At 47.7% G+C, this 16,076-nt stretch overlaps 1 protein-coding gene across 1 annotated transcript in view; it reads right to left on the minus strand.

The window, feature by feature from the left end:
- ptgs1 (prostaglandin-endoperoxide synthase 1) overlaps window positions 1-16,076 on the minus strand; it is a 78,247-nt gene that overhangs the window by 22,809 nt on the left and 39,362 nt on the right. Inside the window, exons 5-7 of the mRNA XM_056288963.1 lie at window positions 4,438-4,581; window positions 2,735-2,916; window positions 2,167-2,250 (exon numbers count right to left, since the gene is read on the minus strand). Coding sequence (XP_056144938.1) covers window positions 2,167-2,250; window positions 2,735-2,916; window positions 4,438-4,581 — 410 coding nt within the window. The remainder of the gene's footprint in view (window positions 1-2,166; window positions 2,251-2,734; window positions 2,917-4,437; window positions 4,582-16,076) is intronic.

Raw genomic sequence — 16,076 nt, forward strand, 5'->3', positions numbered from 1 at the left:
AAATGGGATAGTCAGAGAGATGAAGAAATTAGACAGGAGTACAAGGAGATGCGGCGTAAAGCGAAGAGAGACGTGGTGAAGGCAAAGGAAAAGGCATATGGCGAGTTGTATGAGAGGTTGGACAGACACTAAGGAAGGAAAAAAGGACTTGTACCAATTGGCTAGTCAGAGGGACCGAGCTGGGAAGGATGCGCAGCAGGTTAGGGCAATGAAAAGTGAGGAGAGTGTGTTGAGAAGGTGGAAGGAGTACTTTGAGGGGTTGATGAATGAAGAAAATGAGAGTGAGAGAAGGTTGGATGATGTGGGGATAGTGAATCCTGAAGTGTGGTGGATTAGCGAGGAAGTGAGGGCACCTATGAAGAGGATGAAGAGTGGAAAGGCGGGTGGGCCAGATGACATACCTGTGGACGCATGGAGGTGTTTAGGAGAAATGGCAGCAGAGTTTTTAACTAGATTGATTAACACAATCTTGGAAAGTGAGAGGATGCCTGACGAGTGGAGAAGAAGCATACTGGTACCGATTTTCAAGAATAAGGTCGATGTGCAGAACTGCAGCAACTACAGAGATATAAAGTTGATCAGCCACAGCATGAAGATATGGGAAAGAGTAGTGGAAGCTAGGTTAAGAGGAGAGGTGATGATTAGCTAGCAGCAGCATGGTTTCATGCCAGGAAAGAGCACCACAGAAGTGATGTTTGCTTTGAGAATGTTGGCTGAGAAGTATAGAGAAGACCAGAAGGGGTTACACTGTATCTTTGTGGATTTAGAGAACGCATATGACAGGGTGCCGAGAGAGGAGGTGTGGTTTTGTATGAGAAAGTCAGGAGTGGCAGAGAAGTATGTAAGAGTGGTGCAGGATATGTATGAGGGAAGTGTGACAGTGGTGAAGTGTGTGGTAAGAATGATGGATGGTTTCAAGGTGGAAGTGGGATTACATCAAGGATCAGCTCTGAGCCCTTTCTTGTTTGCAATGGTGATAGACAGGTTGATGGATGAGATCAGGCAGGAGACTCCGTGGACAATGATATTCGCAGATGACATTGTGATCTGTAGTGAGAATTGGGAGCAGGTTGAGGAGAGCCTGGAGAGGTGGAGGTATGCACTGGAGAGAAGAGGAATGAAAGTCAGTACGAGCAAGATGGAATACATATGTGTGAACAAGACAGCGGAATGGTGAAGATGCAAGGAGTAGAGGTGAAGAAGGTGGGAGTTTAAATACTTGGGGTCAACTGTTCAAAGTAACAGGGAGTGCAGAAGAGTGGTGAAGAAGAGCATGCAGGCAGGATGGAGTGGGTGGAGAAGAGTGTCAGGAGTGATTTGCGACAGAAGGGTACCAGCAAGAGTTTAAGGGAAGGTTAACAAGATGGTTGTGAGACCAGCTATGTTATATGGTTTGGAGACAGTGGTACTGACGAAAAGACAGGAGGTGGAGCTGGAGGTGGCAGAGTTGAAAATGCTAAGATTTTCACTGGGAGTGACGACGAAGGACAGGATTAGGAACGAGTATATTAGAGGGCCAGCTCAGGCTGGACGGTTTGGAGATAAAGCAAGAGAGGCAAGATTGAGATGGTTTGGACATGTGTGGAGGAGAGATGCTGGGTATATTGGGAGAATGATGCTGAATATGGAGCTGTCAGGCAAGAGGAGAAGAGGAAGCCCAAAGAGGAGGTTTATGGATGAGGTGAGGGAGGACATGCAGGTGGCTGGCATGACAGAGGAAGATGCAGAGGACAGGAAGAGATGGAAATAGATGATCCACTATAGCGACCCCTAACAGGAGAAACCGAAAGTAGTAGTGGGTGTCTATATATATATATATATATATATATATATATATATATATATATATATATAGCTTTATTGAGAGCTGATGATTGCTTATGTCATGAAACAGGCTTGTACTGTCTCATAAAGAATTTACATGACTCACGGGATTACCAAATTTCCCCTCAGGGATGAATAAAGTATTCTGATTCTGATATATATATATATATGTGTGTGTGTGTGTGTGTGTGTGTGTGTATATATATATATATATATATATATATAGTGATATAACACTATATCTTGTATCCCACTATTACCGTTATTACTTGTGGTTCCGGATTATAAGGTAAATGGCAGAAATCTAAATGTAAATGTCAGGGTGCTAGTTTGCTAGTTCACCTGATATTTCAGCTTTCCATCTTCGTGAAGCCGGAGCTGCAGCTGTCGGTCAAGGTTATCACCATAGATATTGCCTGCGTCTACCTGGGTAGGTTAGAGGAATAAAATAAAAAATGAAAATAAAAAATTAAATTGAGTTCAAAAGAAAAAGATGCATCAGAGAACTATGATGCACAGTTGTCCTGCCATTGCGAAAAGGTGTTTGCTTTTCCTTTGCATGCACATGTTCCCCCTGGAGAAATCTGCAGCCGGCAGGTGAAAGAAGTAATCCGTGCCTGTACTGGAGGACATATGCGTGGTAGTCTACGAGCTCCTTAACCCCTGTAGAGGTTGTACAGCAGTGTTGACTGCAGGAGAACAGGGAATTGGAAATAAACGGTGAGAAATGGGGGGGGGGCATCATTCTCAAGCGATAAGAAACATTCCTATAAGACAAAGAAATGGCACCAGCTTAGACATGGGGTGTAATTTTGAAACCTGTAACCAAGTGAGGATGAGACACACAGTGGCTCCTGTGAAATGCGCCAAACATTACAGAAAGGGAGTCGTCAGGCAGTCGTCCTCTCACCCCGTGTGCCAGAGCCTTGGTAAAGGCCGGTCCCATTCCATGGTAGGTCTTGAAGAACTGGTGGGTAAAGTGTTGGGCGAAGAAGGCAAACATCAAACTGCTTCCCTGGGGGTCTGGCCGAAATGTCCTCCTCAGGAGAAAACGTTCCGCCAGCAGCTTGGCATCAGGGAGAACAAGCTTCCCTAGGGAGAGTCGCACACGTTAGATTTATGATTTTTCTCACAAGGATAGCAATCTGTTTGTGTGAAGCTGTGCAGAACTGGGAGTCACTGCTTATATAAAGCAGACAAAGCATGTCTTTCCTGATAAAATATGAAGAAAAGCAAATTATTCAAGTTAAGGCATTAAAGGACAACTCTTTTTTTTATCACCTGGGTCTTGTTTTGTTGTTTTTGCTATTGTGCATATCGCTTATATCATTTTATTTACCCTTTGGCTTCACTGGGGAGATTTTGGATACAGGACCACAGCTGTACTACAAGCTTTACAACGCCTTCTTATGGGGTCATAGCATACAAGCCTGTCATTACAACAACAACGATGATGGCAGCAGCAGCGACCACCGCCACCACCAGGTATCTCAGTTAGACTGTGTACATGATTTGCCATTATTCTTCTTTCGGCTTGTTCCCTGTTTCTCAGGGATCGCGCCAAAGCGGATTTTATCATTTCCACTGGTACCCCGTGAGGGCACAGCACCAATGGTGGCCATTGTTAACCCGGCCCTCAACCGATCCGGTATGGTCTTGTCAATCCGCATAATGATTTGGCAAAATTTTACCTTGGACACCCTTCCTGACACAACCACTAACCCTATGGACGGGGGCACAGGTAAAGCGCTGGATACCATCCCAGTATTCATGGACTCGCCCGTGCCTGTTGCCAAACATGATTTCCCATTATCTATGACTTTTCAATTGCGGGTAGTTTATTAATGGTTACTTCTACCTGCAGTAAGTAAGAGGATAATTCCTATAAACTGAACCAGAAATTAGCTCAGCAATGTGATGGACCTTTGTTGATAATATTGGACATTTGGGGTAGTTACCTTCAACTTGGCACTTCAATTTTCACTTCCAAATACGAGGTTAAGATAATTTGGGTTAAATTGGACTTGAAACACATGACACTTGCGTTCACTTGCCCCCATACAGCGCCTTTGTAAAGTGGAGTCCAGCAGAGGTCCCGTGTCCAAAATCTCCAAAATAAATGATATCATATCCGACTGCACAAAGGCAAATATTTTATATCCTCAGTCCCACTAAGTTTGGCCTCGATCCTACACAAGCTGTAGTTCATGTTGCTGGAATTCTAGTTTATTGTTTTCTTTGGCCTTATCTGCAGGTAAAAATACTTTCCATTGTGTTCCCTCCCTTGGGTTTAAGGCTCATTTATCCTTGTGGTCACACAATGCTTGGAGTTCAGATCTTTGGTAGGATGCCTAGTTTCATCAGTAATCCAATTAGCAGTTATTTCTCTGTCAAATTACTTGGTTAATGCTTGTCGCAACATGTTTACAAAAAAAAATTGAGATGTGTACTGCTAACATCATATTCTGTCAAGTGTCCTTTCCCTTACCCTGTCATCTCCATCTTTTTTTGATGTGCACGTCTAAAAGTCTTCATAAAATAACTGACGCTTGGCCAGTCTCAAAGCCCACAACACATCTGATGTGATCTGAAAATGACTCGGGAGACTCTCACCTTTGGTTCCCATGGGCGTAGGGCAGTCTTCAGGTACAGGGGGTAGGATGCGGGTGTAGTAAGATATGTTGTAGTAGGCTTCCCAGTTGAGGTATCCATACTTGGAGTTGAAAGTCGGGGGGCTTGGAACGAGGCTGGACCTGACTTGGGGATGATGGAAGCACAAAACACAGGCAGGCACTGATCACACCTGTGTCTTTATGTGGATGTAATAAACGTGATATGAACACTTATAATGCAGTCCTGTCTCTGTACTTGTCCATGTGTGGGTGTGTGTATGTACGCCTGTCAGCGTGTGGGGTCGTGGCGGGCTTTTCTCACTTTGCACATGTTGATGCATTGCAGAAACCATGCCAACCAAGCTACCATAAAACCTTAAACATCCCTAGCTGTGCTTATCAAATGATCAAATGATCAAATATCATCATATTAAATGATTTTCCAACATTATTTAACACATTTAATACAAATCTTCTTTATCTGACAAATAGGTTTTCTCATTATAAGGATTTTTTTTGGGGGGGGGCTTTTTTCCCCCCAGTTGTATCCGACCAATTACCCCACTCTTCTGAGCCGTCCCGGTCGCTGCTCGACCCCCTCCGCCGATCCGGGGAGGGCTGCAGACTACCACATGCCTCCTCCGATACATGTGGAGTCGCCCGCCGCTTCTTTTCACCTGACAGTGAGGAGTTTCGCCGGGGGGACGTAGCACGTGGGAGGACTACGCTATTCCCCCCCAGTTCCCCCTCCCCATCCGAACAGGCGCCAAGACTGACCAGAGGAGGCACTAGTGCAGCGACCAGGACACACACCCACATCCGGTTTCCCACCCGCAGACACGGCCAATTGTGTCTGTAGGGACGCCCGACCAAGCTGGAGGTAACAAGGGGATTCGAACCGGTGATCCCCGTGCTGGTAGGCAACGGAATAGACCACCACGCCACCCGGACGCCCCCCCATTATAAGGAATTTGATCTTGTGTATTGGTATACAGTTTCAGTCACTCTTAGACATTACACACGATTTAAGACAAAATATAAAGAATAATATTAAAAATAAATTTAACTATGCTTGTAAAGTTGGTGTTCTGGTACACACCAGAATGCAAAATTTCTGTGTGTGTTTAAAAAGACAATCAATACTATGCATTTTTCCTACATAATGACAAATTCACAAACTTACACCAATATAATAACTTTTAGAAACTTGCTCGCATAATTTCTTGAAACGGAAGTTTACAAAGTGCTTCACTGTAAAGAAAAGTAAATGAAAGAGTGACAAGGTGTGTGTGCATGTGTGTATTTGAGTGTATTTTTTTTACTACTTTATTGATCCCTGTGGAGAAATTCTTTCTCTGCATTTAACCCATCCTAGCTGTGTAGCTAGGAGCAGTGGGGAGCCGCTGTGCAGCACTCGGGGAAAACAACTCCAGTTCTTCTTTCCATCGCTTTGCTCAGGGGCACAGACAGGAGTATTAACCCTAACATGTATGTCTTTTTGATGGTGGGGGAAACAGGAGCGCTCGGAGGAAACCCACCAAAGACACTGGCAGAACATGCAAATTCCACACAGAGGACGACCGGGAATGACCCCCAAGGTTTGACAACCCAGGTTCAAACCCAGGACCTTCTTGCTGTGAGGCGACCGCGCTAGCCACTGGGCCACCGTGCCGCCCAGTTTTAATGCCAGGTACAGTTTGCTGATGGACAGTGGTGGAGTAGCATACGGACACTAACAATTAGGGTGTGAGCCAAAGGTTAAAGGTTAACCCAATATTTAGTTTGCATTCGAACACAACTTGAAGGGAACTTCACAGATGCACATTACACCTGGTCTGTTAATGTTTCCGTGCAATCTCATTTCCAACAACAGACAGCAACTCCATACTTGTCATTCTGACACAATGAAATAATTTCAGACGATCATCTTAATGTAAGAACAGGTCCTCCGTCACGTGCAGGTTGCAGAGGAAGCGAACAGTAATCACAGAACACATCTTGCAGTAAACAGTGAGGAGCTCTCTCCAGCCTGGAGGGAGGTAATGTAATCTCTGGAGGAATGCGGACGGTCCCAGTTTAAAAGGGGTGAGCTGAGGTCTTGCAGTAAACCGGCAATTGTTTATGATATTTCCCCAGACAGCGTGGAAGACCTCTTGGAAGCATTGCGCTTGCTTGCTGACGACTGACCAGGTTGTAATTCCACCAGGTTGGATGAGCGCTTTAGAGGAGCGGGGCCCTTAGGGGCATGTGGCTGGAGATCGCTGCACAGGGGTTGGAGGTTTTTCAATTGTTTTTTAATGCTGAATTCCTGCAAACATTCCTCCCGCGACGAGAAATTAGTATATTGCAGAACATTCCAAAACTTGTATTGAAATTCAAAATGAACCCCGTTCAATAAGAATTTGCCCCAGGGAACTTCACATGGGGTGATTTTGCTGTTATTAAAAGGAAGTATTGAACTGTGTAACTGTCTGCAGTGTACGTTAAGAGGTGTAACGATGAGAATTTTACACATTCATTACGTTCTCTCATCGTTTCTGCTGACATTAAATAAATCAGATTACTCCTCATTTTACTGGGACCCCCGAAACCACCATCAGGACTGTACCTCCTCAGACCACATTGTATGAACCACTATTCAAGAAAGATACCATCTGAAGAGATTCATTGGGGAAACGTGAAGATCTGGGACTGTTGAGACAACACCTCTAGTGTTGTCTTCAAGGGGCTTTAATCTACGAGGCAATGAAGAGTAATTCAGAGTAATTAAATCCTGTGACTTTTAAGAGGTATTGCAATACTTTATAATCTCAGTTTTGTAATCTCAAAAGTCATTTGGTTGTTACTTTCATTCAGTCTTAAGAATAGGTGGTTCCGGTGGCCAGCAAACCTCTGACCCTGTCAGTGTTGGTGATATACTCTGCTGATTAAAACAAACAGACTCGGGATGACTGCAGCCCGTACCTCCACCCAAGGGCCCACCTAGTGTTCAACAATCCTCCCTGGTTACTCAGATTACCCAGGTCCATATCTTATCTCGACACGGCCCACCAGTACATCCACATACATACTGTACACACACACTTGGCCTTTACCCTAACCAGGGTTGATTTACTTTCTATGCAATTTTGCTGTATACCTATATGTTTATTATATGTATATTTCTTATAGTTCTTCAATTTGCTGTCGTGTAAAGCACATTGCATTCCCCTATGTACAAAATGTGTAAAATAAATAAAGCTTGATCGATTGATCAATAGGGTGAGGAAAAGCGACTCAGACCCTCCCTCTCTGGCAGGAAGGCCTGTTCAGGAATGAATCTGTAAATCAGGACCAGGGGCATCCAGCACTTGGCCAACAGGGGGGACTGAATAAATAGTGCCAGGATATCTGCTGCTCAGAGAGAGAGAGAGAGAGAGAGAGAGAGAGAGAGAGAGAGAGACACAGACAGACAGACAGACAGACAGACAGACAGACAGACAGACAGACAGACAGACAGACAGAGAGAGAGAGAGAGAGAGAGAGAGAGAGAGAGAGAGAGAGAGAGAGAGAGAGAGAGAGAGAGAGCCGGTAGTGAGAGGATTACATAAGCATGAAACATCTGCCTGAAGTCCCAGACGGAGAGGCGGTAGGATTTTTACCAGAAAATGGGGCAGGAAGGCAACAATCGAGATGGAAATTTTTGAGGTTAGTAATTGGAACGGAGGGATGCACTGCAAAGAGGTCCCATGCTGATGAAGTATAAGCAACAAACCTACTTGAGTGATAACTTGAGTGTCTTCAACCGCCAAAAATTGTCCAACAGCAACCCCCACGCCATGTACCTCCACTAACTCCCACTGCTTGACGGTGACAAAGTGAAAGTCCCAGTGTTGGTGTACAATGTTGGTGGTCCTTTCCATGTAAAAGTCCTGCTCATGTCCTGTGTTTGATGTAATACTGCTTAGCTCCTCCAGTTCCTCCAAGACAACATTTTCATCTCTTTTCACCTTGGCTGGCCTTGACTGTTGTCCCCATTGGTGGGCTGCCAATGGAAATTTATTTCTCCTTTCTCACTCTTCAGTCGCTCTCAATCTTTCCGAAGGGGGGGGGGGGAACTTCTCTTAACATCTCTCTCTACTCTTATACAAGGAGTCGGCAACCTTTTGGATGTCCCGTGCCACTTTACAAATTTCGAAAAAAAAAAAATCAGACATGAGTGCCAGTTCATTTTCATAATGAGCATTTATCCATTTACTGCTGCTGCTTGTCTCCCTGTCTAAATTCTGCATGGCAAAAAAATCTCCGCTCTACACATGTGCACGCGCACACACTTTATAATTTGTGCAAACATATGAAAATTACTAGGGCACAAAAGAAAATTAATTCAATCTTACCGATTTAGTACGACCTTTGTTTGTCGTAATATGTTAGACGTAGAACGTCATTTATATCCACACTCTGGTCAAGAGCTATGCTGAACACCGACGCATCTTTCAACGCAAGAGTTTGCTGGTGTCTTACATTTCCAGCCATGTCTGTAACTGTAATGTGCCTCTCTCCAGTTACATTTCACGTACTCCAAAATGGCTGAGAGGGTTATTGCATTGTGACATCATCCACAATAGCTCGCTGGAAAAAAGAAAAACGATGGAGGTGCATTCCCCGTGCCAATCCCGGACAATATGACCCCCTGTGGTCATATGTCCTCCCACCGACCCCGTATTGGCACGCCCACCGGAAGCGCTATTCCTCTTTCCATCTCCAACTAAATGAGATCGGTCGATGGCTGTTTCTCTCTCGCTGGGACGAAGAGGAAAACTGAAAATACGCAAGTAATCTAGTGATATACTGGTATATTAGATACTAACTTCTAGTTAGCTTTCCTTTTATCGCCAAGATGTTCGTTAATCCGGTCGATGTGGCCGGATTCTACGCTTGGTGCGGGTGTGTTAAACCGGCGACGCTCCAATGGGACCCCATCCGGACTGTGTCTCCCATATCCCGCATGTTCACTACACGGGCTACTTGAGGGATGTAGACCGTAATGAGATCGACTGCAATTTCTGTAAAACCATCAGAGGATCGGGGCGCCAAAGGTGGGCTGCCCTGTACCGTCAAAGATGGGGACTTGCAGATCCCTTCGCACCTGCTAACGAGGCGGCTAGCATGGTGCTACCTAGCTATAGCCATTGGGCGGAGGCTAGCAACATCCCTCCGATGCTTCCTAGCTACAGTCACGGGACGGCGGCTAGCATTAGCATCCCTCCGGAGCCAGAGGCTATCCCACCATCCGGGATAGTTAGAGAGGACTGGATCAATGAGATCCTATCTCTCCCTGGTGAATCCGTGGCATGTTATTCGGCGGGTGCGGAACCCGAGGATTCACTGCCTGAGGAAGTAGACGATCAGGGCATGGAAGACGACCAGCCAAGTTCGTCTCAACCAAACAAAGATGGCGACGCCATGCAACGTGGGTCCGAAACATTCCTCGCCAGTTTCCGCGATCTGTTCGCGCGAGCGGTCAAGTCTGCCGACATCGTTACCGAGCCGGGCAATCCTCAAGATCCGGTGGTAGCCGATTTTCCACGAATGGCAGAGAGGGTCAGGGACTCCACTCTACCACCTTATCCTCACATCGAACGAGCGTTTAAGCGGGCGGAGGCGGATCCGCTACTTAAATCGTCCTCAAAGTTCAGTCAGAAGAGGGTTGACGTCTTAGCAGTCGAGGTTAGGAACCTCAACTACAAAGACTGGAAAATTCCGCAACCAGAGAGGGACGTTTTATCGTTCAACCCTAACACCAAGGTGGGGTCTCGCGATACTCCCAAACACCCTTCGCAGTGGGGCCAACAGGTGGATCGTTACGCGTGTGATGCATGGCACGCCAGTACACGCGCAGCTGGACTCGTCTCAACGGCTGGGATGATAACGGCGTACATGCGCAAGCTCTGCAGCCTATCAAACGTCGAGCAAAGCAAAGCCGCCATCACTACAGCAGGTATCGACGGGGCCGAGTTCGGTGACGTAGTGGCCAGCAAAGCAGGTTGTGAGTACATCTTGGAAATGGAACGCATAGCTGACTCCCTGGGATCGCTGCTGTATTCCATCGCTCTAGAGTGCGGTTCTAGCGCAGCTGCCTCCACCCTTTCGCGCAGACGTCTCTGGCTAGAGACAGCCGGGGTAAAAGAGGAATTCTGCAAGGAGTGGATGGCCCACTCCTGCGCAGGGAACCAGGGCCTGTTTGGAACGACCCCGGACATTATCAGCAAATACAAGGCCGCCCAGGCCGAGCGCGAAACCTTGCACAAGGAGCTTCTCCCGATGATGAAGAACCCGCCTACCCCTAAGCCCGTGGTGGGCACAGGGCAGGGGGACAAGCCTGCGCGCAAGCAGAAATGGAGAGAGACTTATCCAAAAAGAGGTGGTAAAGTGGGGCGCGGGCGTGGACAGGGCTCAAGTCCAAACTCCCAGTCTTCCACAGATCCAGCGGCCAAGGCGGCCAAGCCGGACAGCACAGACACTTCCAAGAAGGGAGCTGCCAAGTGACGTGTTTCGGCAGGATGTTACGACCCACACCAGCAGACTGATTCCAGAGCCGTCTCCGGCGATATAGACGCTTGTTCAGGGGACACAGCGTGCGCAGGGCTAAACACTGCGCCTTTTATTTTGGTTTCTGATGCACAGTCTACTTGTTCTATTCCAAAGGTTGTGAATGTGAATAAAAGTTTTTATGTTGGTGATGATGGTGATTGCGTTTTAAAAGGTTTGAAACGCAAGTCTGATTGTCTGTCTGAATCTTTAGGTAAAGATGATGATAACAATGTAATAACATCCCTGCTGGAAATATTGGATAATAATGACATGAGCGCAAATGAGCCCCTGGGAGGGGACTATGATGCGACAATGTTTAGTCTCTCTGATGGGTCAAATGGTAATTTGGAAAGGTTCAAAACGCCAATTCCCCCATCTGGGTCTCCTTTACAAGGACGAAGCCCCCCCATGGATGCAGGGCATGGCGGGCGGGGCTTCCCCAGACCCTTTACGCGCGCTACCTGAACAGCAAGGTACAGGAGGCAACGAGACCTCTGTCACGCATGTTACACAGGTGGAAGGAATTGGTCCCGTCGGCTTCTGTTTTGGATCAGATAGCCCACGGACACCAAATCCTTTTCGAGAACGGTATTGTACCCCCGTACTTGGGAATAGTGCATACGGAACCGGGGTCGGTGGCCGAAGCACAAATCCTAGACAACGAACTCACAGAGTTACTCTCGAAAGGGGCAATCACGGCGGTTCCTCCCCTAGAAAGAGAAGACGGGTTTTACAGCCGTTACTTTCTGGTCCCGAAGAAGGATGGGGGCATGCGCCCAATCCTAGATTTGAAACCCTTCAACAAGTATGTAGAGAAGGTCAGTTTCAAAATGCTACGCACACCGGTTCTGCTGTCAATGGTGACACAGTCCGATTGGCTAACTTCGGTCGACCTAAAAGATGCTTTCTATCATTGTCCGATTGCGGAAAGACACAGAAAGTATCTTCGGTTCTGTTAACGGGGTCAGTGTTACCAGTACACATGCCTCCCGTTCGGATATCGCCTCTCTCCTCTGACATTCACAAGGTGTGTGAAAGCAGCGCTCGGAGTGTTGATGCGCAAAGGTATGCGCTTGGCATGGTTCCTAGACGACCTGTTGGTGTTGGCCCGGTCGCCGGAACAAGCAATACTCCATACTCAGGAGTTGATGGAATTCATGGAGTACATGGGTTTCACTATCAACATAAAGAAGAGCGCGCCATGGCCTTCGTGCCAGGCAACGTATCTGGGTCTGAGTTTGGATACGGTATCCATGCGCGCAACCCTTACGCAAGAGAGATGGCATTCCACCAGGACCACGTTAGCACATTTCGTCCCGGGGACATATGTCACTTATCGGATGATCAGGAGGCTGCTGGGCCTCCTGGCATCGGCTCACCAAGTTGTTCCTTTAGGTCTGTTGTTCATGAGGAGACTGCAATTGTGGTTCGCAGTTCACTTCTTGAAATAAGGCAACGAACGCCGGTACAACAACCATCTTATCCTAGTCCCGCGCGTGGTAGCGCAGGACCTAGACCACTGGAACAGAGCCTGCGTGGACATGTTTGGGGTCCCTATGGGCCCCAGGGGACCCGAGGTAACGATTTATACGGATGCGTCCCTCTTGGGTCGGGGGGCCATCCTTGGCTACAAAACAGCGAGAGGAGTGTGGCCGTCTGGGGAGAAGGTCCACATCAACGCGCGCGAGACGGAGACGATTTGGCTGGCTATCCAGCATTTCGCTCAGGATCTCGTAGGCCGTCACATACTGATAATGACAGACAGCATGACGGCCAAGGCCTACATCAACCGCCAAGGCGGTATGAAGTCCAAGCGTTGCAGAGAGTTGGCCATGCAAATTTGGATTTGGGTCAACAGCAACGCGCTATCAATCAGGGCGCTTCATGTTCCTGGGAAGGACAACGAAGCAGCGGACATCCTCTCGAGAGGCGGCCCGCATGCGGACAATTGGAGCCTCAACCCAGCCATAGTGGCTATGATCTGGGAGAGGTTCGGGGTAGCTCAAGTGGATCTGTTCGCATCGAAACTCAATTACAAGTGCCCTCGTTGGTACTCGATGCTCCCGTCCGACCTAGCGCCGTTGGGGGTCAACGCGCTTGGACTAGATCCATGGCCCGAGGAGATGCTTTACGCATTCCCCCCGCGCAGGTGCCTCCTAGACCTGGTGGTCAAGTTCGAGCGCACAGGGGGTCGGTTAGTTCTCGTGGCCCCGTACGAACCGAGCACCCCGTGGTTTCCGCGAATAGTGCCCTGGATAGTAGGCGAGCGGTTCGACGTCCCGGAGTGGGCGGACGCGCTCACGCAAGCAGGAGGGCTGCTACGGGAGGGCCCCTGGATAGGAGGCTCCCGATTAGCGGCGTGGATGCTTACAAAGCCAGGCTCTTAGCTATGGGACTTAGTGCGCAAGTGATTCGTGTCATCTTAGCGGCGCGTAAAGACTCCACGTATTCCAGGTACCAGGGGTACTGGAATCGATTTGACCAATTTTGCGCTGAACGCGACATGGACCCTTTGTCAGTAGGGATTGGCCTTATACTGACTTTTGTGGAGGTCAGTAGGAGTGATAGACTATGGTCTTTCTCCTCGGTCAAAGTCTGTGTATCGGCTCTCACGTTCTTCCAGGGGGAAGATCGAGGGTAGCACGGTTTTCACGCACCCGCTCATGACGCAGTACCTGTTGGGTGCTAAGAAGCTCTCAGCTAAGGAGCTTACGAGAGCTGAAACTTGGGAAGCTTCCCTTGTTCTGCGCGCACTAGAGAAAGTCCCTTTGAACCCATGTCTACGGCAGACATGCGTTATGTCTCGGCTAAGCTGGCTGTGCTCTTGGCACTTACCACCGCAGCGAGGGGTTGTGAGCTCACTGCACTCACCATCAAGGGGATGGTGTTTTCTGGTGATCTGATGGTCACGCTCTTTACAGACCCCAGCTTCGTGCCCAAAACTGTGTCTGTCCTGACGAGTAGGGCCCCGGTGGTGATACACGCGTTTCATCCGTCACCGGTGACTAGGGATGAGAAACGCTTGCACCTCTCGTGTCCTGTACGGGCTTTACGCATTTACATGCGGCGCACAGCAGATATTCGTAGGTCTGACAGGCTGCTGTTGACCTACAGAGTGAGCAAACCAGGTTATGCCCTTTCCACCCAGAGGCTAGCACACTGGCTGGTGGATGATATTACGGAGGCGTATACCAAAGCGGGTAAAACAGCTCCTAAACTGAAGGCGCATTCTACCCGAGGGACTGCTACGTCGATAGCTGTGTTGTCAGGTATCGACTGGGAGGTCATCCGCCAGGCGGCGGTTTGGAGTGGTGAGACCACTTTCTTACGGCATTATTACCGGCACGTTAAGGTGCGGTCGGTTGGCGACGCTGTTCTGGAGCAGGCCTCTTAGGATGCTCTCATCAGAACGCGTACCCCTTCCCACCAGGGGTTTGAAGGGTTCATTGGACGGCTAGGGAATGGAGGCACGAATCCTGTCGTTGTTCAATGCAATAACCCTCTCAGCCATTTTGGAGTACGTGAAATGTAACTTTGGGTTCGCGAAGCAAACCCTAGTTATATGAACAACGACAAAATGGCTGAGAATAGAGCCGTTCTCCTCCTACCTGGGCCACAGGTATGGTGCTCATTTAGTTGGAGATGGTTCGACTTACAAAGAGGAATAGCGCTTCCGGTGGGCGTGCCAATACGGGGTCGGTGGGAGGACATATGACCACAGGGGGTCATATTGTCCGGGATTGGCACGGGGAATGCACCTCCATCGTTTTTCTTTTTTCCAGCGAGCTATTGTGGATGATGTCACAATGCAATAACCCTCTCAGCCATTTTGTCGTTGTTCATATAACTAGGGTTTGCTTCGCGAACCCAAAATTCTTAGACTTAGACTACTTTTATTGTCATTGCCTCATATGCATGTCTCATACATACAAGGGAACGAAATTATGTTTCACAAGGACCAAAGTGTTGCATAAAAACAAATAACATACAATAAATATTAAAAACAAAAGTGCATTGAAAGCAAAAATTACTTCACAGACCTAAACACCACAAGCATACCTGACACGAACAGTGAGAAAGACAGTCAAAAAGTCATTTTGTGGAAGGTCTAAGTTTTCAGGCTGTTGAGGAACCTCACAGCCTGAGGAGTTCCCACAGAAATGGGCATTTCTTTGGTCCTGTTGATGAGCGTGTCTTTGTTTGGTAACCCATCAACTATGACCTGCGAACTGCTGAGGAAAGCCTCCTTTATATTCTCTCCATCGAAGAATGACTTCCCGTGTTAAGCAATGCACTGTGCGACTATATAGATGCCCTCTGTAGCTTGGTTCTGGGCGGCACAATGGGTTGTAAACACGCTTGCTTCCCATACTGGGCCGCTGTAATGTTCTTATTGTAGAATAAATAAGACCTTGTTAAATTTGTAACTCTCGCTAGTCGTGCTAGCTCTTCGTTAAAGGTCGTCTAACTCTAACCCACTCTGCCTCTAGTCTTATCCAGATGTACTATTCCTTACAAACCACAGCGACACCCACAGGTCTATAATATATATATATATATATATATATATATATATATATATATATATATATATAGTGTGTTTTTTTTCTGGAAAACATCAATGGTGTTGGCAAGAGTGCTCAACAAAGGAGCGGAATCTTCGATTCTGTTTGTGATATTCATGGACAGGATCTCCTCACACACTCCTCACTGCGCCAAGTTGAGGAGTGTGTTCATTTTGTGAACCTCAGAACTGCATCTCTGCTCTTTGCAGATGATGTGGTTTTGTTGGCTTCATCAGAACGCGACCACCAGCGTGCACTGGGGCGGTTTGCTGCTGAGTGTGAAATGGCTGGGATGAGAGTCAGCACCTCCAAGTCTGAGGCCATGGTTCTCTACCGGAAAATGGTGGATTGCTCCCTCTGGGTTGGGGATGAGTTGTTGCCTCAAGTGAAGGAGTTCAAGTATCTCGGACTCTAATTCATGAGTGAGGGGTAGGATGGAGCAGGAGATTGACAGGCGGATTGGTGCAGCATCAGCAGTAATGTGGACATTGTACTGGACCGT

This window comes from Lampris incognitus, chromosome 1, assembly GCF_029633865.1.
Source record: "Lampris incognitus isolate fLamInc1 chromosome 1, fLamInc1.hap2, whole genome shotgun sequence".
Lineage (NCBI taxonomy): Eukaryota > Metazoa > Chordata > Actinopteri > Lampriformes > Lampridae > Lampris > Lampris incognitus.